General features: G+C 44.9%; 3 protein-coding genes across 3 annotated transcripts; 2 read left to right on the top strand and 1 right to left on the bottom strand.

Moving 5' to 3' along the window:
* Positions 1 to 5,679: 5,679 nt before the first annotated feature.
* On the top strand, positions 5,680 to 6,633 carry LOC115402679 (olfactory receptor 140-like). The gene has a single exon (XM_030111203.1). The coding sequence runs from the start codon at positions 5,680 to 5,682 to the stop codon at positions 6,631 to 6,633; it is 954 nt and encodes a 317-aa protein (XP_029967063.1).
* A 3,567-nt stretch (positions 6,634 to 10,200) lies between these two features.
* LOC115402678 (olfactory receptor 1D2-like) lies at positions 10,201 to 16,118 on the top strand. Its single transcript, XM_030111202.1, has 4 exons — positions 10,201 to 11,115; positions 15,083 to 15,234; positions 15,701 to 15,832; positions 15,938 to 16,118. Exons 1-4 carry the CDS (start codon positions 10,201 to 10,203, stop codon positions 16,116 to 16,118), a joined length of 1,380 nt encoding a protein of 459 aa, XP_029967062.1.
* Positions 16,119 to 19,275: 3,157 nt separating this feature from the next.
* Positions 19,276 to 24,013, bottom strand: LOC115402677 (olfactory receptor 2A12-like). The gene is made up of 2 exons (XM_030111201.1): positions 23,099 to 24,013; positions 19,276 to 19,395 (listed from the first exon to the last, which is right to left on the bottom strand). The coding sequence occupies exons 1-2, from the start codon at positions 24,011 to 24,013 to the stop codon at positions 19,276 to 19,278; spliced, it is 1,035 nt and encodes a 344-aa protein (XP_029967061.1).
* Positions 24,014 to 24,552: the final 539 nt, after the last annotated feature.

The raw sequence follows: 24,552 nt of genomic DNA, 5'->3' as shown, positions 1-24,552 counted from the left end.
ACCTCATGACGAGAAGCCGACAGTTTTAAACCTGTGTTTTAAACTAGACAGTGATTTTAAATTCGATTCAAAGACAGGGGCAGTGCTTAAATCTAACTTCTTCCACCTCACAACGACGGCTAAAGAGAAGCCTATTCTTGCACATGAACACGTGAGATAGTAATCCATGCCTTTGTTACATTTCAGTTGGATTACTGGAGTGCACTTTATTTTGGAATCCAGTTGGTCGAATACGCTGCAGCCCAATTAATAACTGGAGCATGTATGAGAGAACACATCACTCCAGTCCTGGCCTCTCTCCACTGGCTACCCGTGCACTTTAGAGTTCATCTTAAATGTTGCTGTTTACCCCCGAAAAGCTGTGTGACGTTATTGCGGCCTGTGCAGTTTTCCACAATATTGCACTGGTCGATGGAGTGACTTTTGATGTGTTGGCACCATGAGAAGACCCGATGTCCAGGGAACCAGAAAAGGCTCCGCTGGGGGCCGGACGGAGGACATAGGGCCTGATGAACCGCTACTGAAATGTAAATAAACTCTGAAGTTTAGCAAATGCTCTATTTAAGCAGTGATGTCAAACATTTTATTGAGACTTCTTTAAATGATCATTAATTGTGTTGAGTGTACTACTGATCCCCTCATGCCTGGTCACCACTGCGGCCAGTAAATGGCTTATTTCTGTTTGCCTTTCCAGGATCTCTGCCGTGATGATTGCCGGTCTTGATCAAACACAGGGAGTGGATGGCACGTGCTCTCTCTTGGTGGCCTAGCTCAGTCCCGGGTCTGGCTAGGTCCCACTTCGACTCGGCCCCAGGTCTGGCTAGATTGTGGTTCAGCTCAGTCCCGGATCCAGCTCAGTGGGGCCTTCACCGCTCTGGGGAAGGAGACCTGTCTGCGGTGCCGCTGCTGTCTGGCTTTAAGACATCATTAAACCAAACAATAAAAATGAGTACCAGTGTAACGTAAGCCCATTGGGGTTAAATTAACAGACCTATAATTCATTCCATCCTTAGCCGGTTTCCGTTCGTCCACGGTGACGCTGTTCACTGCCACTGTGGTCTTCTTCCAGACAATGTTTATCTGGACTCCTTTAATTCCAGTTTTGACACTTCCAAAGAGTTCGTCCACATTTGCCTCCACCTCAGACACGAGGGGATCAATTTCCAGCTTGGAAAAGTTTAATTTTTGCCGAAATTTCTCCTCTCTGTTTGCCCTCAGTGGGCGAGGCTTCTGAGCCATCATTATTTCAGGGCTTAACATGTTAATGACAAATGATTTCAGATGCTATATTTATCAAAACCCAATCTTTTGAGATCAGTCAGATATGAAAATGTCATAAATCTCACGTGTGTTCCATTGGATGGTGAGATCAGTGATCAGATGTGCACTTGTTTCTACGCCAGATTGTTAAATGAGGGCCAGAGATAATAGATAACTAATAACCACACACACTCACATTCACGCCTATGGGCAATTAAGAGTCACTAATTAACCTCACATGCATGTTTCTGAACCATGACAGGAAATACTGACTATTCACGGAAGACACGCACCCACGAGGAGAACTTGCAAATTGGAGTAATGTGACACCTTACTGCAGTGCTGTTTAAAAGTCTTGCCAAATTATTTAAACAAGTAAAAAGACTGTTAGAATAATTCAAATGAGAATGAATAAAAGTGAGGATAATCATCTCAACTTCATCTTTTGACACAAGAAAGTCAGAATGAAGTAGTAAAAGTGAGGGCAGGATGGGGGGGGGTTGATACATACTGGTTCATGAGACACTTGACAACAAAATCAACTGATGTTTGTGGAATAACTCTGAAACTGGTTTTGGCCTCGTGTGTAACACACACACACACACACACACACACACACACACACACACAGTATGCATGTACACATGACACTTTTTTTTTTTTTTTTTTTTTAAGAAAATACTGTAAGTGCCGTCCAATATGTTTACTATGGTGGATGAGGATGCAACTTGTGACAGAGGCTTCACCGACACCATAAATGTCCAGACCCTTCCAATGGTGTCTTCAATTTCATTTATTTTCACCGTCAACCAATGCCACCGCATCTCTCACGATGTGTGGTCTAAAAACTGCTCTGTCTCATGCACACCCGACTGACTGACGGGCCTGCTTAAATGCACTTCCAGTGTTCGAGGCCACACGCAGTCGCAAAACAAATGAATGATTACCAAAACATGAACAAATGGCTGTAACAAATACAAACGATCAAAAAAGAAATTCTTTCTTTTTCTTTAATTGTGTATTATTATACTCTGGTAAGAAATGCTTTGCATGATGCAATTGAAATTACCCTAAAATGCATAATAACTCGAATTGTAAACATGCAATTCAAAATGTAGATATTCTAAAGAATTTTTGCTCTTCAACAAAATTTATTTCCATATTTTTCAACATAATGACAGACATAATCAGAGATACCCAGAGATACTGCGTGACACCCTCAGACCATCACCGCACAATTTATTATTCAGGAAATGTTTCTCACAAAATAGAATCTGTATAAATGAACTTTACAGTCAGTCATTATTTCAGTGCAGAAGATGCAAAACAACTGCATATTTTCGAGTGAATAAAATAATAAAAGCATTAACTTGAATACAAAAAAACAGGTATTAAATGGTTTCCCATGAGACAGTCTGTGTTGTCTTCAAACTCACAGGCTAGTGCTATGTTACTGACAACAAAAGAAACTTCAGCTGATGCAACTCCCATCCCAATGCATGTAAACATGATGATTAGGCCTCAGGGTCATTAGTCCACTCTTGCGCCATATTCCCAGGACATCAATTTAAAGTACAGGCTATGCTCAGGGACCGGCGGTCTCCACCTGGGTGTCACTGTGTACAAACTTGCTCTGCACTGGGGAAAGTCCACTGATGTTGGATACTTGGTGACAAAGTCTCACGTTCTCTGTAGATGTTAGAAAATTAGACATCTAATATGTATATTCAGACTCAAAGCCAAAAACGAAAAGGGCACAAGTCATTGCTCAAAGCATGAATTTGGTATGAAAAGTATAAACAGACAAAAAAAATAAAAAGAAATAGTAAAGTTTACTACACTACTATCATGAATCTTTAGATTTGTTCAGGGAAGGACAGCAGCTTGTGATAGAAAACAGCACTTCTTGCCATTTTTGGATTCAGTGAACACTACATAAACCCATCAGTTCATCAAATTCAAGATTGTGGTACACTGGACTTAATCCCATCCAACTATGGATGTTATTCAAGAGACACCTGGACAGGTCAGCAGTCCATCACAGAGCAAACAGAGGCAGACAGTGACCCGGTTTACATGGGTGTTTTTTCAATCCGATTGAAAACAATCGTGTTAAACGCATGTGTATACATGAGCGATCCACGATCAATTCTCGTTTACAAAAGCCTTGGGTGAAGCGGACTATACAGCGTCCTGTAAACATGCCCACAAAGTCTCTCGCGGAACCTTCAGGTGTTTAATTTTGCAGCAGCAGTCCTCAGCTCCTAGCAATGTGTTTATATCTGCTGGATATCTGCTCAAAAAATGTTCCAACATCTCCATGATACGCTGCTCAGAGAGCGAGTGCTCCCCTGGCCGGAGTACAGCCCCGTCGAGCGACACATTCCGGTGTGAGCACCGGGGCTCTGCTCTGCCTGCCGATGTTTCGAATTAACTGGTGCCCGTGTTAACTTGTGACCAACAGATGTTGAAATACTGACTGAAACATGCAGTTGTTCTAGCGAACGTCAGTTATCTAAAGTTACAGTAAATTTATAAGTTTAGATTCTTTTGTGAGTCTTATTTTAACATCTGCTGTTACCAGCATGTGTTTACACGGAAATACACCACTCATTAACATGAGAACCAGTGAATCCAAAATACTGGCCAGTCCGTCCGCTAGTAGTCTGCTACGGAGCGCTTTGAACAACTTTGCTTCCATCTCGCCTCTCCAGTGTTTGTTCTCTCGGGATTTTTATTCAAAAAGTGTTTTTCAACAACTGTCGAGTTCTTCTGCTTGTGTTTGACTTTCTTGCTTCCCGTTCACTGCTCACATCATCACGTCACTACGTACGAGGGAACACATGCACAGAACAAATAATCCCCCGTTTAATCTGCTCTGCTGTCAAGGACCATATATATGAGACACGGAGCGGATTATCGATCAGCGTAGACTACCTTTTACAATCGGATCCGAAATACGATCCACTCCGAGTGAAGCAGATGCACTCGGGCGTTTATATGACACATTTACAATACGCTTCACCTTACAATCCGATTATACGGGGCCTATGTAAACGTGACCAATCACATCTGGAACTGTGGGTTATTTGGAGTTACCGATTAACCTGGAAAAAAGAAAACAACAACAGAAAGACAGAAAATACTGGAGAGCATAGAAACGCAACAAAACTGGACTCCAGCTGTGGCTATTGAAGCTGTGAGATTGACCACAACATCACAGTAAGGCCTCACTTATTAAATGTGAGTAATTTGAGGGCCTCACAGAAGCTTCTCTATTTCATTTCATTGTTGACTGGTTAGAATAACTCGTACCCTTTCCCACTGAAACTAGCAGGTCGACCCGTGTTTAAAAAACACGGGTCGACCCGCTAACAATCGGCAATGACTCCTTTCCTACCGCCTGCAGATCCGGATCTAATCGCTTGCAGGCGAGCTGCGTGGCTGCGTTTTCGCACGCTGATGGTGTCTCACGTTGATGACATCATCAGCATGAGGGAGCACAGCGAGCTAAACAATGCAGAGGAGCATAGTCCCCGTTACCTGTCAACAAATCTCCTCTTCTCCACGGATCAAGAGAAGCTCTCTGATCTCGCTATCTTGCCAGTGCTGGGTCATCTTGACGAAGGTTATCTCACGCTGTGTCCAAAAACAACAACCGGCGCGCTAACGTAGCCACGCTACATAGCTACATACACCATGTAAATTATCGCGTCGACGCGACTGTGCCTTTCACATTAAAGCCGAGCGGAGCCGAGGGGATTAAAACCCGGGTTGCTTGCAGGGTCGATGGACCCGGGTTGAAATGCCGTTTTAACCCTTTCCCACTGCCATGAGGAGCTGACTATTAGCGGGTTTAAATGGGTTTTTGGGACAGTGGCATAAAACACTGCAATCAAGTGTCAGATTAATCAATGTAATGATCCTCTTTCAGTTCTTCCACCCAAAAATCAGCATCTTACACCTTCAGCTTCTATAGAACTCAGCTGCTCGTGTGTTAGCGATGACCATGTAGCAGGATAACATTACACTGGTTTTAAATACACTGGCTCCAGTGTCTTTCAGGCTGGATTTCAAAGTGCTTTTAATGGTTTTTACATGTCTTTGTGGTTTAACTTCCTATCTTACAATTGTATCTTTATATTTTGAACTATAACAGAGCCTCAGGTATTCGGGGAATCAGGTCATGTTGATTTCATTTGATATTGTACCTGTGTTTTTACGTATCTTCACAACGATCAGTGGATAAATATAGAAAACCTCTGAAGTGTCAGCAGTTGACGCACCTCCACCAGAGGTGGAGGGAGCATCTTTTAAAGTTCAGCCATGGCTGACTGCAACAGGGGTCGTAGCATCAAACCGTCCAAAACATTCTGGAACGATGTTTATAGTTCTGTGTCTGGACGACGGGTCAGCAGGATGAGTAATGTATCTGGCACAGTTCTGTATTTTTCACTGTCTGGCTTCAGCACAACAACCAACTGCAGAGCTGTGCTCTTCTCTCTGACTTTACTATGCTATTTTCTTATTGTCTTTGTGAATATGTCTCTCATTTTAACCATAATATTCGATCGAAACCTCCATGAACCCATGTATATATTTTTGGGGTTTTTGTGTTTTAATGGACTTTATGGAGCTGCAGGATTTTACCCCAAATTTGCCTTTGATCTGCTGTCTGACATCCAGGTGATTTCATATGAGGGATGCCTGTTGCAAGTTTTTGTGATTTATTCCAATGCAAAGGTGGACTACTCCATATTGGTGGTGATGGCCTACGACAGATATGTGGCCATATGCCGACCCCTGGAGCACCATTCTGTCATGTCTGTGAGGAAGACCGCGGTGTTAGTGAGTCTGTCCTGGATTATTCCTCTCTGCTCTCTAACTATCATCATAACCTTAACTTCAAGACTCAAACTGTGCGGCTCACAAATCGACAAACTTTACTGTGAGAACTGGTCCCTGGTTAAACTTGCGTGTGGCTCAACAAAAGCAATCGACATACTTGGATTGATTGTTGTTACCTTTTATATATGTCACTTTCTCTGCATTACGCTGTCGTACACACAGCTAGTAAAGGCAGCTTTAAACTCCAAGGAAGGCAGGAAGAAGTTTATTCAGACATGTATGCCTCATTTATTTTGTCTCTTTAATGTCACAACTGCTCTGCTTTTCGATGTAATGTACTCCAGGTATGGATCAGCATCTATGACACAGAATTTAAGGAACTTTATGGCCGTTCAGTTCCTGGTTTTTCCACAGATTATGAACCCTGTTATTTATGGACTGATCCTGACAAAAGTTCGAAACCGAATGATGTATTTGTGCTTGACAGTATATGAAAGATTAAAATCAATAAGGAACCCTTGTTGATGAAGTTGTTGTGTTACTCTGTCTGATCATGAGCTTTATGCTTGAATTTTGTGAGTTTTGCAAAATTTATTATTGTAAAAACTGGTCAGTATCTACCAAGATGTAGACATCTATTTATACTCATCACTGCCATGTATGTAATAATAATAATAATAATAATAATAATAATAATAATAATAATAAAAAAATTTTAAAAATTGGTTCAGTTTATCTTCAGATCACAGAGGACCCACCATGGCTGTGCCACTCAGGCTTTTTTAAGTAATATATTTTAATATGTTTTAATAGATCTTTCTGCTTCATCTTTTAGACAATTTTGAATGGTAAAAACTGCTATGCTACCATAATGTGCAAATATGAATGCTTCTTTTCCCAAGAGCTCCTACAGTGAAGTTCTTCAAACACTAAATAACCATATTTGTCAATCATTCATAAGAAAACATGGACTGGCGTCAAGAAATATCATCGATGATGCAAATTCTTCATGAGTAATGACTGCTAAAATTGAAGATGGGAAACCACCACTACAGGAATGTCATTCTATGTGGAAAATGCCATCTTTGAATTTCATAGGCTGCAGAACTGTTGTACCAAGTTTTAAACCAGCCACCAGCTTTTGTTTTTGAGGTATTTTTTGTGCTGCATGAAATACCTGCAGATAAAAAAAAAAAAAAATGAAAGAATGCAATATTTATTGGTTTTTGAGCTGTTCGTGTCTTCAGCCACTGTCTGATGAGCTGCCATTGATCTCTAAAGCAGATTATACAGTCATATATTTTTCAGATCCTCTGTATTAAATATAAAAGATCTTGTTACATACATTGGAGTTCTTTAGATTTCAGACTGGACCTGGTCAGGCTGTTCAGATCCTGATAAATGACGTTATTGTTGGTGTTTTTTTTTTTAGTTGAAACAATTTTATAGTGACAAGAAAACAACAACAATAAAGCAATAAAAAAACAGATAAAAGTGAAATTTTGAAGATATTCTCAGCTTTTTAGGAAACATTTGCACTTATGGGTTCTTACACAAAATTCTGATTAAAGTTGATAGGCAGTCATCCCTATTTTTTCTTCCTGAAGTTTAGATTGTATAAGTAAATTATCCACAATACAATTAATCACCTATGGATACTAACAATCCTAAAAAAAATCAGGAATATTCTGGTTTAGGGTGACATTTCAGGATGAACCTAGATTGCACCTCAACCTTTACAGTTGAACTGGTTCAGTTAGAACTGTTATTCTTTGTGCCTCCCTGTGGCAAGGCGCAAAGATTACAATTGTTGCTGGGCCTCGGCCTGGGTTTAATTTTATTATTCTTCAGATGTGAAAACTTTGTCAGAAAACTCATCTCGCACCGTTTGGAGGAGCACCACAAAAATCAAAACGTGTCTAAATTCTGGGAATGGTGTCCCATGACATTTCTCTGCGTTCCAGTGAAAAATAACAGAGAAATGGCCAAAAACCGGCACTTTTTTCACTTATATTCCGGATGACAGTTGTCTGAAAAACACACCACCGTACCTTGCCATACTTTCACTTCAAAATGTAGGCATTTTTGTCATCTATGCAGATGTGAAAACCTCATTTTAATACCTTTTACCTAATTTAAACTGTGAGCCTTCAAGTATGGTGAGAATTTAGCTGTTTTTGGAGTTTCTAATGGGTGTGTATTGGAGAGGCTAGAGTGGGACAAAGGAATTTAGAGTGCGGGAGGCTCTCGATTTAATCCAAAAAAGACTTCTCTCTCTCGTCCCCCTTGCCACATCTCGGGCCCAATCTTCACAAATTATACCTCAAAACAGAGGTATTTTTCTTGTGGTACTCGCAATCTGGTCCATTTTGTCTTTATCTCAAGTGATTCTCTCTCCAGATGCATTTGTTTGAGGAGAGTGCATGAGTTTCTCCCATCTGCTCCAATGCATTTTGAAGAGAGACTGTCTTGCCTGAATCCAAAAGTTTGCACATGTTCACAAACACACCATGGCTATATGGATAATCCTACAGACATGAAATTTTCAAGATAAATCCATGAAAGGCTTGTGATGCTAAAAGTGCAAAAAAAAAAAAAAAAATCAAGTTCGCCTCTCTCGACATTTCTTCAACCATGTGCACAGCATAAAAAACTGCTGATTCACTGTCATGGCTGCCGGATGCAGCTCTGTCATGGCTGATCTCAGCTCAGAGCTCACAGTGAATATGCCGGGGTTATACAAACACCCACACACATACACATACACAGATTTGGCAGCAGCTTGCGGGCACAAAGACAATAGTTCCATGGGAATTTTCTACTTTAAACAGTCCTCCTCATCATTCTGTTCACATTTTCACATCATGAGATCAAGACGACGCCTCAGAGTTGATCAACGGGACCTCGCTACTGAGGGCTTCACAGAGGAAGTTATCAGACGGAAGTGTCCACTGAGCAAAGGGTCTCCCAGTGTCATCAGGAGGCTACAACACAGATATAGAAAGACTGGAGGAGTCACAGAAAGTCACAGAACAGGACATCTTTTGGCCAGACCATTAGAAACCATTTACATTTGAGTGGTCTGCGTGCCAGATGACCTGCAAGAGTGCCTGACCAGACCACCAGGAACAGGTGCCATCGTCTTGCACAGACTAGGGAGCATTTGTGGCAGATGTGGGTCAAATAGGCCTCATTACTGTTCTCTGATCAAGGTATATTCACGTTTGGCAGAAATTGAAAGAAGTCTCTGATGTTAGAGGCATCAAGGACAGCAGTGTGTATCAGCCACTGTTCTTACCAGGCAGACAAGTTTTTGGTGGTGGTGTTGCAGTGTAGCCAGGAGTGTCTGGTGAATGGAGAACTACCCTCCACTTTGTGAATGGTACAGCCTCAAGCTCATACTGCACGAATAAGATCATTAATCCAGTCCTTTTCTATGAACAACACAGGCCTAATTTTATCATTATGGATGACCATGCTGAAGCTGCTGCTGGAGACCGGTGTTCTTCACATGCAGTGACGAAGTGTGCCAGACCAACAACCGTGGAAGGGTTCTCCTTCAGAGGACCCACACAGAGGGAGAACTTGCAAACTCCTCACATAAAAGATGTTGGTATATCCCCAACTGAGCAAGTAAATTCTCACGGAGAGAAAGGACACCAGTACATGGTCCTCAAGTCAAACAGTACTGTGTACTGTCAAAGAAAAATAAATCTTGGTAGAAATCACTGCAGGATGTCAGATGTCAGTTTACACTTTTACAAATTAAATTATTGGACATGTTATTATTCTTGAGCATCAGGTAGAAACAACAGAGCAATTTAGCTCTTTTTAAAAATGTTTTCATAGCAGTCCTGCATTACATTTGGGGTTTAGATCAGGGTCATTTCTTTCATTTGCCTGGTTAACAAGGGACATCACAGGATGAGCTGCTGAATATGCAAAACATCTGAACTGTCAGCCAATGGCACGGCATCTGATAAGATTAAATCTTCAGGCTTTCCTTACTTGTCTATGTGAGCTTACATCAAACTGTCCAACACATGCTTGAATGATGTTTATAGTTCTGTGTCTGGACGACGGGTCAGCAGGATGAGTAATGTATCTGGTACAGTTCTGTATTTTTCACTGTCTGGCTTCAGCACAACAACCAACTGCAGAGCTGTGCTCTTCTCTCTGACTTTGCTATGCTATTTTCTTATTGTCTTTGTGAATATGTCTCTCATTTTAACCATAATATTCGATCGAAACCTCCATGAACCCATGTATATATTTTTGGGGTTTTTGTGTTTTAATGGACTTTATGGAGCTGCAGGATTTTACCCCAAATTTGCCTTTGATCTGCTGTCTGACATCCAGGTGATTTCATATGTGGGATGCCTGTTGCAAGTTTTTGTGATTTATTCCAATGCAAAGGTGGACTACTCCATATTGGTGGTGATGGCCTACGACAGATATGTGGCCATATGCCGACCCCTGGAGTACCACTCTGTCATGTCTGTGAGGAAGACCGTGGTGTTAGTGAGTCTGTCCTGGATTTTTCCTCTCTGCTCTCTAACTATCATCATAACCTTAACTTCAAGACTCAAACTGTGCGGCTCACAAATCGACAAACTTTACTGTGAGAACTGGTCCCTGGTTAAACTTGCGTGTGGTTCAACGACAGCAAACGATGTATTTGGACTTATTGCCATATCCTTTTATTTAGGTCATGCTTTGTTCATTACGCTGTCGTACACACAGCTCGTAAAGGCAGCTTTAAACTCCAAGGAAGGCAGGAGGAAGTTTATTCAGACGTGTGTGCCTCATTTATTTTGTCTCTTTAATGTCACAACTGCTCTGCTTTTCGATGTAATGTACTCCAGGTATGGATCAGCATCTATGACGCAGAATTTAAAGAACTTCATGGCCGTTCAGTTCCTGATTTTTCCACCGATTATGAACCCTGTTATTTATGGACTGATCCTGACAAAAATTCGAAACCGAATGATATATTTGTGCATGACAGTATATGAAAGGTTAAAATCAAAAAGGAATCCTTGTTGATCATGTTGTTGTGTTACTCTGTCTGATCATGAGCTTTATGCTTGAATTTTGTGACGTTTACAAAATTTATTATTGTAAAAACTGGTCACTATCTACCAAGATGTAGATATCTATTTATACTCATCACTGCCTTGTACCTGCGTTGTAATCTGTGATGAATAAATATATTCTAATAATAAAAAAAAAAATTCGGTACAGTTTTTCTTCAGATCATATAAGATCCACCATGGCTGTACCACTCAGGTGTTTTTTTATAATATATTTTAATATGTTTTAATAGATCTTTCTTTTTCCTCTTTGAGACAATTTTGAATTGTAAAAATTGATATGCTAATGCGCAAATGTGAAAGCTTCTTTTCCCAAGAACTCTTACAGTGATATTCTTCAAACACTAAAATACCATATTTGTCAATAATTCATAAGAAAACATAGACAGGTGTCAAGAATTATCATCGATGATGAAAATTCTTCATGAGAAATGATCGCTACAATTGAAGATGGGAAATTTATCAGATCCTGATAAATGACATTATTGTTGGTGTTTTTTTGAGTTGAAACAGTTTTATAGTGACAAGAAAACAACAACAACAACAAAGGGAAAAAAAAGAAAAAAGTGGAATTTTGAAGCTATTCTGAGTTTTTTAGGAAGTATGTGCACACACGGGTTCTTACACATAATTCTGATTAAATTTAAAGCAGAACGAAGTAACATTTTTACCTCAATAAATGGTTTTCAGAATCCCTGTGAGGGTAAACTAATTTACTAAAATAGTGACTGAATGTAACCAAGGTTCTACGAGTGTGTGCGTGCCCACCTACGGGCTTCGCCATTGGTACCTCCTCTTCTCGCCAGCCAGACACTGAGACAAATCAAAGCAGTTGCTACGCCAATCCTGTAGGTGCGGTGGCGCATGCCACGCCCCTCACCATGCCTATATAAGCTGGGTGAGCCCGTCAATCTCCCTTCTTGGAATCAGCTCACAGGAGAGAGGCAGTCCAGCTGGGCTTGCGGGTAGGTGGGCATGCACTCACTTGTAGAACCGTTGTTACGTTCAGTAACTATTATTTCTACTTCGTGCAATGCTTAGCCCCCCTACGGACTTCGCCATTGGTAACTACCAAAGGCAGGGGCTGTAGGGATAAATGTACCCCCAGCTAGACAGGCTGACAAGATTGGCACGGAAATGAAGGAGCAAAGCGGGCCGTACGCCAGGCACCGCCCACAGAGTCCTCAAGACACCGACGTCAAGCGCCCTCGCACTGAGGCGCTGATCGCACACGTGTCAGAAACAGTGGTGACATAACGACAGCAAACAGATACACACCGGGTTAGGCCTCGATAGAGCCCACCCGACATGCACCAGGGTTCACTACTTTCACTACTGCAACCTGTATCCCCCCAGGGAAAACACAGCAGCCAGCGAGACCAGTCAAGTCATCTAAGTGACAGGACCCCTGTCCCCGCTTAAGACCGACAGAGCCACCGAGTACCTGTACATATCTACGAGATTTGACCGCACACAGGTGGATGCCGAAGTCCAGAAGGCAGCCTGACAGATGTCACCCACAGTGACCCCTCTGCACAGAGCCACAGATGTGGAAACTCCACGTGCAGAGTGGGCCCGGATCACTGCAGGCGGAGGACGGTTCCATGGCTCGTAAGCCGCAGCAATAGCACCACCAACCCAGTGGGCAAGGCGCTGGGATGACAGCGGGGCACCACGCCCCCTGGCTCCAAACCCCACGAACAGCTGGTCCGTAGTCCGGAAGCTAACTGTGCGCTCCATGTAGCAACGCAAGGCGCTGACCGGACACAAAAACTGCAGCCGTGCCTCATCCACTGACGAGCCCGGCGAAGCAACAAGTGCCCCGATCCAGATTACTCTTGACCGAAAGTCCGAGGTTATCACCTTGGGGTGAAAGGCTGGATTGGGCCAGAGATTAACTCGTCCGCCATCCTGACTGAACGATAAACAGGAGGGATGGACCGACAGGACGCACAAATCACCGACTCTTTTGGCCGAGGCCAAGACCAAAAGGACAGCAACCTTGAATGATAGAAAACGGACGTCCGTCTGTCCCAGAGGGTCAAACAGAGGTCCCCTCAGACCCTCCAACACAGTGTGGAGATCCCAAGGGGAAACCACATGCCTCGGGGAAGGCCTCAGCCTGCACGCACCCCGGAGGAAATGCTTGAACCAGCAGATGGCTGTGCGCTGAAAAGCAGCTGAAGCCCTTGTGACCTGTCATGATGGCAGATGCAAACACCCTGAGGGTGGATGCAGACCGGCCACTATCTAAGAGTCCCTGTAAAAACTCCAGAATCCCACCAGCGGAGCAGGAGCTGGGGTCCAGACCTCTTTCCCGACACCATGTCGCAAAGAGGCGCCACCGAGACCTATAGGCCTTAATAGTGGAGGGGGCCCGGCTAGTCTGACCCTCTCAGCATCCAGACCAGGAGTCTCCTGCCCAGGACAGGGCAGGACCGAAGAGTGCCCCCTGCCTGGATTAGAGTGTCTGGTTCGTTGGAGATCAGCTAGGGATCCTCGACCGCCATCTGCACCAGGTCCGGGAACCACCTGGTGCTGGGATTGTCTGGGGCCACTACCAAGATGTGAAGGCCCAGCAATCTCACCCTACGAAGCAGGGGTCAAGGAGGCGGGTCGGTGGGAAGGCGTACAGGAGGCCCTGAGGCCACGACCTGTGAGCCAAGGCATCCACCCCGAGAGGAGGGTCATCTGACGACCTGAGCAAGAAACAGAGGGCACTATGTGTTCTCTGCACTTGCGAAAAGGTCAGCTAGGGGGCGGCCGAACCTGCGCAAGATCTCAGTAATTATCCAGGGTGACAGGCACCACTCGTCGAGCAGTGGGCCTCCCTGAGACATTCTGTCCATGCCGACATTAAGAGCCCGTGGCACATGTCGCACTTTCAGAGAGGCTAGGTGAGAATCTGCCCACAGCAGAATCTCCACCGCGTTGCGATGCAGGGGAGGAGATCTGGTCCCCCATGTCTGTTCAGGTAGGCCACAACCGTCGTGTTGTCTTAACCTGACATGCCAGATGGACAGTTTCATATGTCCACCACGGAAATATTTCACAAGTCCATCTGGGTAGCCGCTCTTCCGATCTGATTTCAGAAGTGGGACCTTCAAACAATCAGTAGCTGGCGACTGGACGACCGTTCGAACCAAAGAAGAAGAAGATTGGATGACCGTTCTGATTGACACACGGCACACTCACCACAGACCAAGCCACATCAAGCCACGGTATGATGTAGCTTACGTGCGCTGCTGCTGAGAAGCAGTAGACATCGTTTCCTGACAAAAAGGCTTGAAGTGATGTTCTGTGCTCCTCTTTCAAAGAAGAAATTGAGTCGCTTTCGTATAAACCTGCAGATATTGCCGTGTCCATGGAGATCGCTTCACATGCCGCCATTGTTTCCGAACTTTCAAGCGCTTCCCGCTGTCGTCACGTCTTCTCTCTTCCTCTTTTCCCTGATGGGGCCGGTGAAATTTTAACCGAGTGAAACGATTGGTCAATGGAGCGCTACAAGATGGGATCTGCAGGATTTCAGGAACTGAATCAGGCAGGCCCATCTGCTATGCAAGGTTAGTGTTGTCTGACCTGACGAGAACATGTTTTCCTTGCAACTCGGGTCGGAAGTGAAGCAGCACCTTCTGAACTGCTGTAATTTCCAGAAGATTGATGTGGGCGAGTGTGGACTCCTAGACTCCACCCGCTGCAGAGTGGCCGAGAGTGCCGCCCCAACCCGCGAGTGATGCGTCTGTGAACACCTCGACGTGGTGCAAGACACAGCCCATACGCATGCCCTGTTGGAGGTGACCCGGGTTCATCCATAACGCGAGATCCTCCCATGCCGAGGGTGGAACAGGGACCTTCCTGTTTCTGTCCCTCAACGACCGTAGGCGGAGGCTATCGGACCACCTCTGGAGCCTCCGCATATGCAGGAGGCCCAGGCGCACCACCGGGTGGGCCGCCGCCATCATGCCCAGTGCAACCCTCACTTGGTGGACTCGCACCAAGGGACATGTCACCAGAATCCACAGCAGAGACAGAAGTGAGGACTGTCTCTCTCTGGAGAGACGAGCCATCATGGTCAGAGCGTCCAGCTCCAGGCCTCAGTACATGGTCCGCTGGGCCGGAAGGAACACACTCTTTTCTTTGTTCACAACAAAGCCCAACTTCGTGACGTGTTGTGGAACCCAGGCTGTGTGCTCTACGGCCAGCACAACCAGTCGTCGATGCAGGTGAGGATTCTCAGACCTTGATGACGGAGGGGCTCCAGCACAGTCTCGACGCATTTGGAGAAGGCACGCATGGCGAGGGAGTAACCGAAGGAGAGGCAGTTGTACTGAAAACAACGGTCCCGGTGGCAAATCTGAGGAACTTCCTGTGCCTCAGAAGAATGGGGATGTGGAAATAGGAGTCCTTGAGGTTGATTGACGTCAATCAATCCACGGGGCAGACATTCTCCAGGAGGTGTTTGACCGTCAGCATGCGAAACCCGAGTGTGCCTCCTCCAGGTACACCTCCTTTATTGTGCCTCTGTGCAAGAGAGAGGACACCTCCTCCATGAACGTGGCCGTCCCGGAGGGGCAACCGAGCTACGTGCGGAGGATGCCACAGAATGGGGGGGGGCATGCAAACTGCAGGGCGTAACCGTTTCTCAGTGTCCCAGACAGCCAGGGTAAGAGCAGGCCCAGCACGTCTCTCCACATGTGGAAGTGAAGCGTCAGCAGCTGCACTGTGTTCACATCCAGACACACCGGCCCGCCCGCCGTCTCGGAGCACAGACGCGGGGGGCCTCCCTCGAAAGGGCCGTGCACGGCCTGGATGGTGGGAGGAGAAGCCAGGTGCCCTGCCAACCCCTGCCAAAACGTGGTGACCAATGCAGACGAAGCGGCCGTGAATTCAAACCGCGTCGAGCCAGCAGCGCTGTGATCAGACCCGGGCAGCGGGGAGACAGTACCAATATATATATTTATATAATATTTATATTTTCCCCGGCTCTGCCGCGAGCTCGGCGGAGGTGAGCAGGTGAAAGATGCAGTAGAAGAATGCCCAGTGCTCCTGGCGTGAGCAGGAGGGGGGAGATCACTCACCCCAGCTCGAGTCAGCTTGAGGTGCGAGTCAGCTCGGGGCGCTTATCAGCGGCAGGAGCATCCTCACTCATCCCCCACTTCCGCATTCCACAAACGTGGTCAGACGCGATTAGACCTGGAGCTGACAGAGATGACAGGGCGCCTCCGCTGACGTCACTACGTCTCCACATAGTGACGCACAGCACCGCAAATGCCGTCGGTGAGAGACGCTTAGCGCTCCTGGCCATGGAAAGCCCAGGGCGCATGAGCGGGGGCATGTCTCCTGTCGTCACATCAGTGAGCGCGGGGTATCCAGAACGTGCCTGGTCGCCTCTGTCTGCCCCTTCTCCCAAGCAGCGGCCGAAGAAGAGGAGGAGACGCCCCTGTTGAGCTAAATGCACCTCTGCAGCGTGAACGCGATCAGTGGGCGTGTGTGGTGCAAGGAGGACTGCTCCTTAGTAATGTAACGGGCCTGACGGCCTTTATTTACATTTTTGACATTAGAGGAACGAGTGGGAGGAAGCCTCCTCGACACCGGAGCCTTGTTCCATTTCGCGTGTTCCGCGCCCTGGGAGTGGATCTTTGATGGTGGTCGGCTGGTCCTGTCTGCCCAGGCACTGCTGAATCCCAGGGGGCGGACCTCCTCCGTTCTGCGGGCCGACGACGGGGGCCTCCCTGCCCGCGTCATGGCTGAAAGTGGGGGCGAGCTGCTGCGAGCCTCTGGACACCGCCTCCGAAGAGAGAGGATGTGGAAAGGGGCAGCCCCAAGACGCCTTTCTGATCCTGGTCATGGAGGGAGGAGAGGCCGAGCCAGATATGTCTCATACCAAGCTGGGCATTGGCCATGGTGCGCCCTCCATCGACAGCGATGGCCCGGCTCATCCTCATCGGGACCTCGGCTGTGTTCTGGACCTCTGCGATGTCCTCCGGTGACAGTTCTGACCGTTCGTGGCAGAGCTTGTTGATGGAGCCTAGGAGGAATGTCATATTGTTAGCCAACGCAAACACCTGAGTTCCAGTGGCATAACAACGGTCCAGAAAGGAAGCTATGTGCTGTCTCTCTCAGAGGGCAACATGGGCTTACCGTATTGCCAAGGAGTGGAGGTGGACAGTAGGCAGAGTCTCATGGAGTCCTTGATCGTCGGGACACCATGGACGCAGGAACATCCATCCAAGCAGGAATATTCACGGTAGCCTTTCGCCAGCCCTTGGCGGTGAGAGGCGTACTCCAATCACGCCGCACATTGTCCATGATTGACGGCACCTCTGGGCAGAGAACCGTAGTCCTGGTCCTGGACCAGGACTGGGTTGCCTGAGTCACGCGGCGTCGGATCAGGAGGCTGAGGTGGGAGTGCGAGCCCGGTGCGGTCTGGAGCGGCGGTGAAGAGAGCAGCGAAATGCTCCACCGGTTCGCAGCTGGAGCTCCCGCCGCTCGTCGACATGGTAGACATGGAATCGTCAAGCTGCTCAGACCTCCCAGGAGAGTCCGATGAGCCACGATGGCTTCTCATATCCTCATTGCAGTGGTGGCTGGTGACAATTTTTTTTTTAGGAGTTTATAGGTTTATAATCAAACATTGTCATCTGTTTTATTTTGAAGAAATGGTATGTCTGCCACATCCACAGGTACATGGTTCACTGTCTTGGTCTTTGTAACAATTATACATTGATTATAGAACCAGATAGACAGAAAAAAAAATAACTTTATTTGTCCCCTTGGGGAAATCCATTTACCTGGTAACCAGCTTATTTTCACATACAGTAATAACAAAATTTTCTATGTAGTTATTAGTAGTAAGTCAGAAATTATCGCAATAAGTGATAACATTGCACTAAACAACAATGTTATCTTGAGACCATTTTCAACTAATATGATATGCCATAATAATGCAAGAACATCCTATCAAAATCAATAAACTTTCACTTCTAAAGAACATTTAATCCTGAAACTTGAATAAAATTTAAACCACATAACATAATGGATTCTCAGTCTCATTAACAATGAATGAAAACCAAGCACAACCAATAAATATGACAGATAATGAAGTCTCTGTAAACAAAGCTGCCTTCAGAAATGATTAAACATGGAGCTCTGACTGAAAAATCAGGAAAATTACCAGTTAGTACCTTTGTAAATAAAATTTAAAAAATCTAGCAACAAAAAGATCCTATAAAGCAGATGCCTCAACAGATCACATGAAAAATCTGTTCCTTCAGTCTTGGAGAACAAACAAATGAAACAGCAGCTGTCACTTCTTGCACTCATTTACTCTTACCATGCAACAGGCTCCAGCTCCATCACTTCCTGATGTGTGGACATAGTTAGAGCTGAAAATGCACGAGTGCAGATGAGTGACAAGGTCACTGCAACAAAATAACAGAAATAAAACTATTCTAATTTGTTGATAATAAAAAGTGGGCGTATGCGTGGCGCACAGAGTTGGCCACAAACCCGATTTGTAAGAAACCAATTAAAATGCAGCCTTAAGTCACGTGTCAGTAAAAAGTTTGTGGCTCTCCATAGGATCTATCTGTCCGGTGCCTCAAAACCAGGAAGTGTTATTCATACAGAAATGAAAAATTATGAAAAATCAAAAATGATTAAAAAGAAACAATGTAATGCCTGAAAATACAATATTTTACATGTATATTATTCATAGAAATTATACACTCAAAGTTTTATATTTTCTGAAAATTGTGTAGACTGATTGTACTGATCTGACGACTTATTGTAGGTGAGGGCGGTGCCCCAGCGCCCCCTATTGACCAGCCTCCACTGCCTCGTTGGATTCGGCCCACTTGGCCGAAGCGAGAGCGGGAGGCAAGGCAGCTTTGTCGGGGCCGGATTCTCCAGATGCGGAAGCGGGAGACACGTCTCCCATGAAGGCAATGCGACACTCGATTTCTTCGAGCGGGAGGAGAAGGCAGGCCGAGCAGGAAGCACAGTGAACTTGATGCTGCCATCCCAGGCAGGTGAAGCAGTGGTCATGCCGGTCCCTCTCGTGCAGCGGAGTCTCTCAGCTGCGGCATGTGAAGAGCCCGACGCCGGAAGGTGAGTTATCTCGGCCGGTCTTGTACATCTTTTTCATCACGTCGTCGTCTTTGTCTTTGGCTTGCATCAATCTTGATCTCAGGAGCTGAGAAAGAAGAAGGGAGATTGAGGGGCTCACACAGCTTATATAGCCATGGTGAGGGGCGTGGCAAGCGCCACTGCACGTACAGGATGAGGCAGCAACTGCTTCGATCTGTCTCATTGTCTGGCTGGCGCCAAGAGGAGTTACCGATAGCGAAACCCGTAGGTGGGCTAAGCATCACACGAAGTAGAACCTGTTGGTCCAGTAGGAGAGCACAAAATATTCAAGATGGCTGCGACCAGGCTACAGTCTTCCAGCAGCTCAGAGGATGAAAGCATAAAGAAAACTTTTTGAAAGTCATCAAATATATGCTATATGCACCTGAATCTGAGAAAAAAGAACAAATACGAGGGGGTACCCAAAAATTCCTGGAATTTGGTCATAAAATACTAATAATAATGAGTTTTGACTTCTGGCCGTCAGATGTGCTGCAGGTAAGCCTCGTGTATATCTGTGAAAAAGCTGAGCTCCCAGAGTTACACTGACGCCTGTCAGGCGCTATTTATAGTAACAGAGTGCAGCAGCGGTCTGTGCTTTTTCCAAAATGGCGACATTAACCGGAAAGCCAGAGCAGCAGGCAAACATTAAATTCTGCTTTTTGCTGGGAAAAAACAGCAGCAGAAACACTCACCTTGTTGCAGCAAGCCTACAAGGATGATGCTCTGGGGAAGACTCAGGTCCATGAGTGGTTCGGGCGGTTTGAAAAGGGCCAGATGTCCGCGCGTCAGGTCCGCTCAGCAGTGAAAACAATGCTGATCTGCTTTATCGCTGTCCAGGGTATCGTCCACAGCGAGTTTGTCCCTCCAGGTCAGACTGTAAATCAGGACTACTACATCGAAGTCCTCAGACGGCTCCGTGAGGATGTGAGGAGGAAGCGGCCCGCGGAGTGGCGGAGTGGAGCCCGGTTGATCCACCACCACAGAGCGCCAGCGGACACGGCGCTGCGCGTCACGCAGTTTCTGGCCAAGAATAAGATGAATCTCCTCTCCCATCCGCCTTATTTGCCAGATGTAGCCTCGAGTGACTTTTTCTTGTTCCCCAGAATGAAGAAGGAGCTGAAGGGACAGCGGTTTGCAGATGTGGAGGAGGTGACAGAAAAAAACGCAGCCGGCCCAAAATGGCACAATTACGCACGGGTGTCACGACACATTCGTGAAGTGGGAGACACGGCTGGAGCGCTGCATTAATGCGGATGGAGATTATTTTGAAGGCGACAGTGATGTTTTATTTTGAAATGTCAGAAATAAAAAGTTACAATCAAATTCCTGGAATTTTTGGGTACCCCCTCGTATAGAATTTTTTGGCAACACGATGGGAAACATTCAAAAATTGCACCAAGCGATAGCTTTGTTTGATTCTGTCTTTATCCTTTGGATAGACAAGAACCTCTATTTTCTGTGAGGCCACATTGTGCATTTTATTCATCTGAAATTTTTTTTTGTGTGTTTATACCTGAAGAAGACTGACTCAGGTCGAAACATTCCGCATGAAAACACGCATTGAAGGATTATTTCATTTTTCTCATATAGCACTTTCTTTTTGTTTTCTTTCTTTTGCCAGCCTTATTTTTTTTTTTTTATTTCTGCAGATTTGGCGTACTTGATGTGGGAGGAAAGTGAGGGGTGGACTGTGGTTCAACGCGGTGGGCGCCGTGGCCGTGCACGCTTTCAAGACGCTCAGCAGGAGCGCCTTCAGAAACTTCGTGGGGAGTGTGGGGGCAGAGAGCTTCATCCTGGGGATGGGATGATCATGACAGAGTTTGTGTTCAGCACTTATTGGGACTCAGATACCTTCTTAGGCTGTGAATCTACTAGTGGAAAGGGGGGGGGCATTTTCTGTAGCTTGTGAGAAGGCAGAGTACCAAACTGCATTTTCAAATCTGGGTAGAAGTTTTAACCTGGACCAGTCCATCTTTGAAGTACTTTGGAAATATGTGCGCCACCTGTATGGCCAGTCATCTGCTGAAAATGTGAATGATACAAGATAGAAAGCATTCTGCATGACAACATCAGCTTAGCCAGAACTATCAATGCCTCCAACATGTAACGCGCGACACCAATACTGCAAAAGGGCAAACTACCATAGGGGGAAAAATGAGACATTGTCTGAAAGGTATTATGTGTGCACCCTCACCCATTGGTAGAGGATGGCACATTGAAGAGGGAGAGTTAACAGTGACCTGGATGACTAAAAGTCCTGCTCCTCAAAATGTGGATGAATTTGAATTTGTGAGAGATTTTGTGTTGCTAAAGTGGATCTTGATAAATGAAGCAGGTGAATTTAGCGCCATAGAATTTCCGTTTTTTTTTTTTTTCATTCATTATCTACCGCTTCGTCCTTTCGGGGTCGCGGGTGGCTGGAGCCGATCCCAGCTGCTGTGGGCGAAGGCGGGGTACACCCTGGACAGGTCGCCAGTCTGTCGCAGGGCTGACATATATACAGACATACAACCATTCACTCACACATTCATACCTAGGGGCAATTTATGGTGTCAATTAGCCTGACATGCATGTTTTTGGACTGTGGGAAGAAGCAGGAATACCTGGAGAGAACCCACACACACACGGGGAGAACATGCATACTCCACACAGAAAGGCCCCAATTCCCGGCCAGTATTTGAACACAGGACCTTCTTGCTGTGAGGCACGAGCACTAACCACTGCACCACCATGTGGGCCTATACTGTTTTTTTCTTTTTTCTTCAATTTGTATTTATTTAGATATATGGCTTCTGACAAAAAAAAAAAAAAAAAAGAAAAGAAAACAAACAAAAAAAAAACTGCAGCATGTATTGCGGAGAACTTTTAACCTAAAGTCTATAAGGGTATATTCTAAACAAAAATGCCTCTAAAAATGAGCGCCCAGACACAGCAATGAAAATAATTTTCTAGCCACTTGTTCATGGTTCACCTTAGGGCCCATTGAAGATCAGTGACGGCTCATTACACAGTGGATGAAGACATGAACAGCTCAAAAACCAATAAATAATGCATGTTTTTTTCTTATCTGCAGGTATTTCATGAGGTACAACAAATACCTAAAAAACAAAAGCTGGTGGTTGTTTAAAACTATGTATAAGAGTTGCCATCTGCAACATATGACATTCAAAAATGGTCTGTCAAGTCATTTTCCACATAGAGTGACATTTCTGCAGTGGTGGTTTCCCATCTTCAATTTTGGCAATCATTAGTCATGAAGAACTTGTAACATCGATGATATTTCTTGACAGCAGTCCATGTTTTCTTATGAATGATTGACAAATACGGTTATTTAGTGTTTGAAGAACATCACTGTAGGAGCTCTTGGGAAAAGAAGCATTCATATTTGCACATTATGGTAGCATATCAGTTTTTACAATCCAAAATTGGCTGAAAGCGGAAACAGAAAGATCTATTACATATGAAAATATATTACTTAAAAAAGCCTGAGTGGTACAGCCATGGTGGGTCCGATATGATCTGAAGACAAACTGAACCAAATTCGTTTTTTTATTATTAGAATATATTTATTCATCACAGATTACAGCACAGGTACATGGCAGGGATGACTATAAATAGATGTCTACACCTTGGTGGATACTGACCAGTTTGTACAATAATGAATTTTGTAAACGTCACAAAATTCAAGCATAAAGCTCATGATCAGACAGAGTAACACAACAACATGATCAACAAGGATTCCTTTTTGATTTTAATCTTTCACATACTGTCATGCACAAATACATCATTCGGTTTCGAATTTTTGTCAGGATGAGTCCATAAATAATAGGATTCATAATCGGTGGAAAAACCAGAAACTGAACGGCCATAAAATTCCTTAAATTCTGCGTCATAGAGGCTGATCCATACTTCGTGTACATTACATCAAAAAGCAGAGCAGTTGTGACATTAAAGAGACAAAATAAATGTGGCAAACATGTCTGAATAAACTTCCTCCTGCCTTCCTTGGAGTTTAAAGCTGCCATTACTAGCTGTATATACGACAGTGCAATGCAGAGAAAGTGACATATATAAAAGGAAATAGCAATCAATCCAAGGATGTCGTTCGTTTTCGTTGAGCCACATGCAAGTTTAACCACTGACCAGTTCTCACAGTAAAGTTTGTCGATTTGTGAACCGCACAGTTTGAGTCTTGAAGTTGAGGTTATGATGATAGTTAGAGAGCAGAAAGGAATAATCCAGGACAGACTCACTAACACTGCGGTCTTCCTCACAGACATGACAGAGTGGTACTCCAGGGGCCGGCATATGGCCACATATCTGTCGTAGGCCATCACCATCAGTATGGAGTAGTCCACCTTCACGTTGGAATAAATCACAAAAACTTGCAACATGCATCCCACATATGAAATCACCTGGATGTCAGACAGCAGATCAAAGGCAAATTTGGGGTAAAATCCCGCAGCTCCATAAAGTCCATTAAAACACAAAACCCCCAAAAATATATACATGGGTTTATGGAGGTTTCGATCGAATATTATGGTTAAAAGGAGAGACATATTCACAAAGACAATAAGAAAATAGCATAGTAAAGTCAGAGAGAAGAGCACAGCTCTGTAGTTGGATGTTGCGCTGAAGCCAGACAGTGAAAAATACAGAACTGTACCAGATACGTTACTCATCCTGCTGACCCGTCGTCCAGACACAGAACTATAAACATCATTCAAGCATGTGTTGGACAGTTTGATGTAAGCTCACATAGACAAGTGAGGAAAGGCTGAAGTTTTAATCTTATCTAATGCCGTGCCATTGGCTGACAGTTCAGATGTTTTGCATATTCAGCAGCTCATCCTGTGATGTCCCTTGTTAACCAGGCAAATGAAAGAAATGACCCTGATCTAAACCCCAAATGTAATGCAGGACTGCTATAAAAACATTTTTAAAAAGAGCTAAATTGCTCTGTTGTTTCTGCCTGATGCTCAAGAATAATAACACGTACAATAATTTAAATTGTAAAAGTGCAAATTGACATCTGACATCCTGCAGTGATTTCTACCAAGATTTTTTTTTTTTGACATGACACAGTACTGTTTGACTTGAGGACCATGTACTGGTGTCGTTTCTCTCCGTGAGAATTTACTTGCTCAGTTGGTTACATACCAGCATCTTTTATGTGAGGAGTTTGCAAGTTCTCCCTCTGTGTGGGTCCTCTGAAGGAGAA

Source organism: Salarias fasciatus, chromosome 16 (assembly GCF_902148845.1).
Source record: "Salarias fasciatus chromosome 16, fSalaFa1.1, whole genome shotgun sequence".
Lineage (NCBI taxonomy): Eukaryota > Metazoa > Chordata > Actinopteri > Blenniiformes > Blenniidae > Salarias > Salarias fasciatus.
Note: the sequence above shows the minus strand (reverse complement) of the source record. Positions and strands in the feature narration are given on the sequence as shown.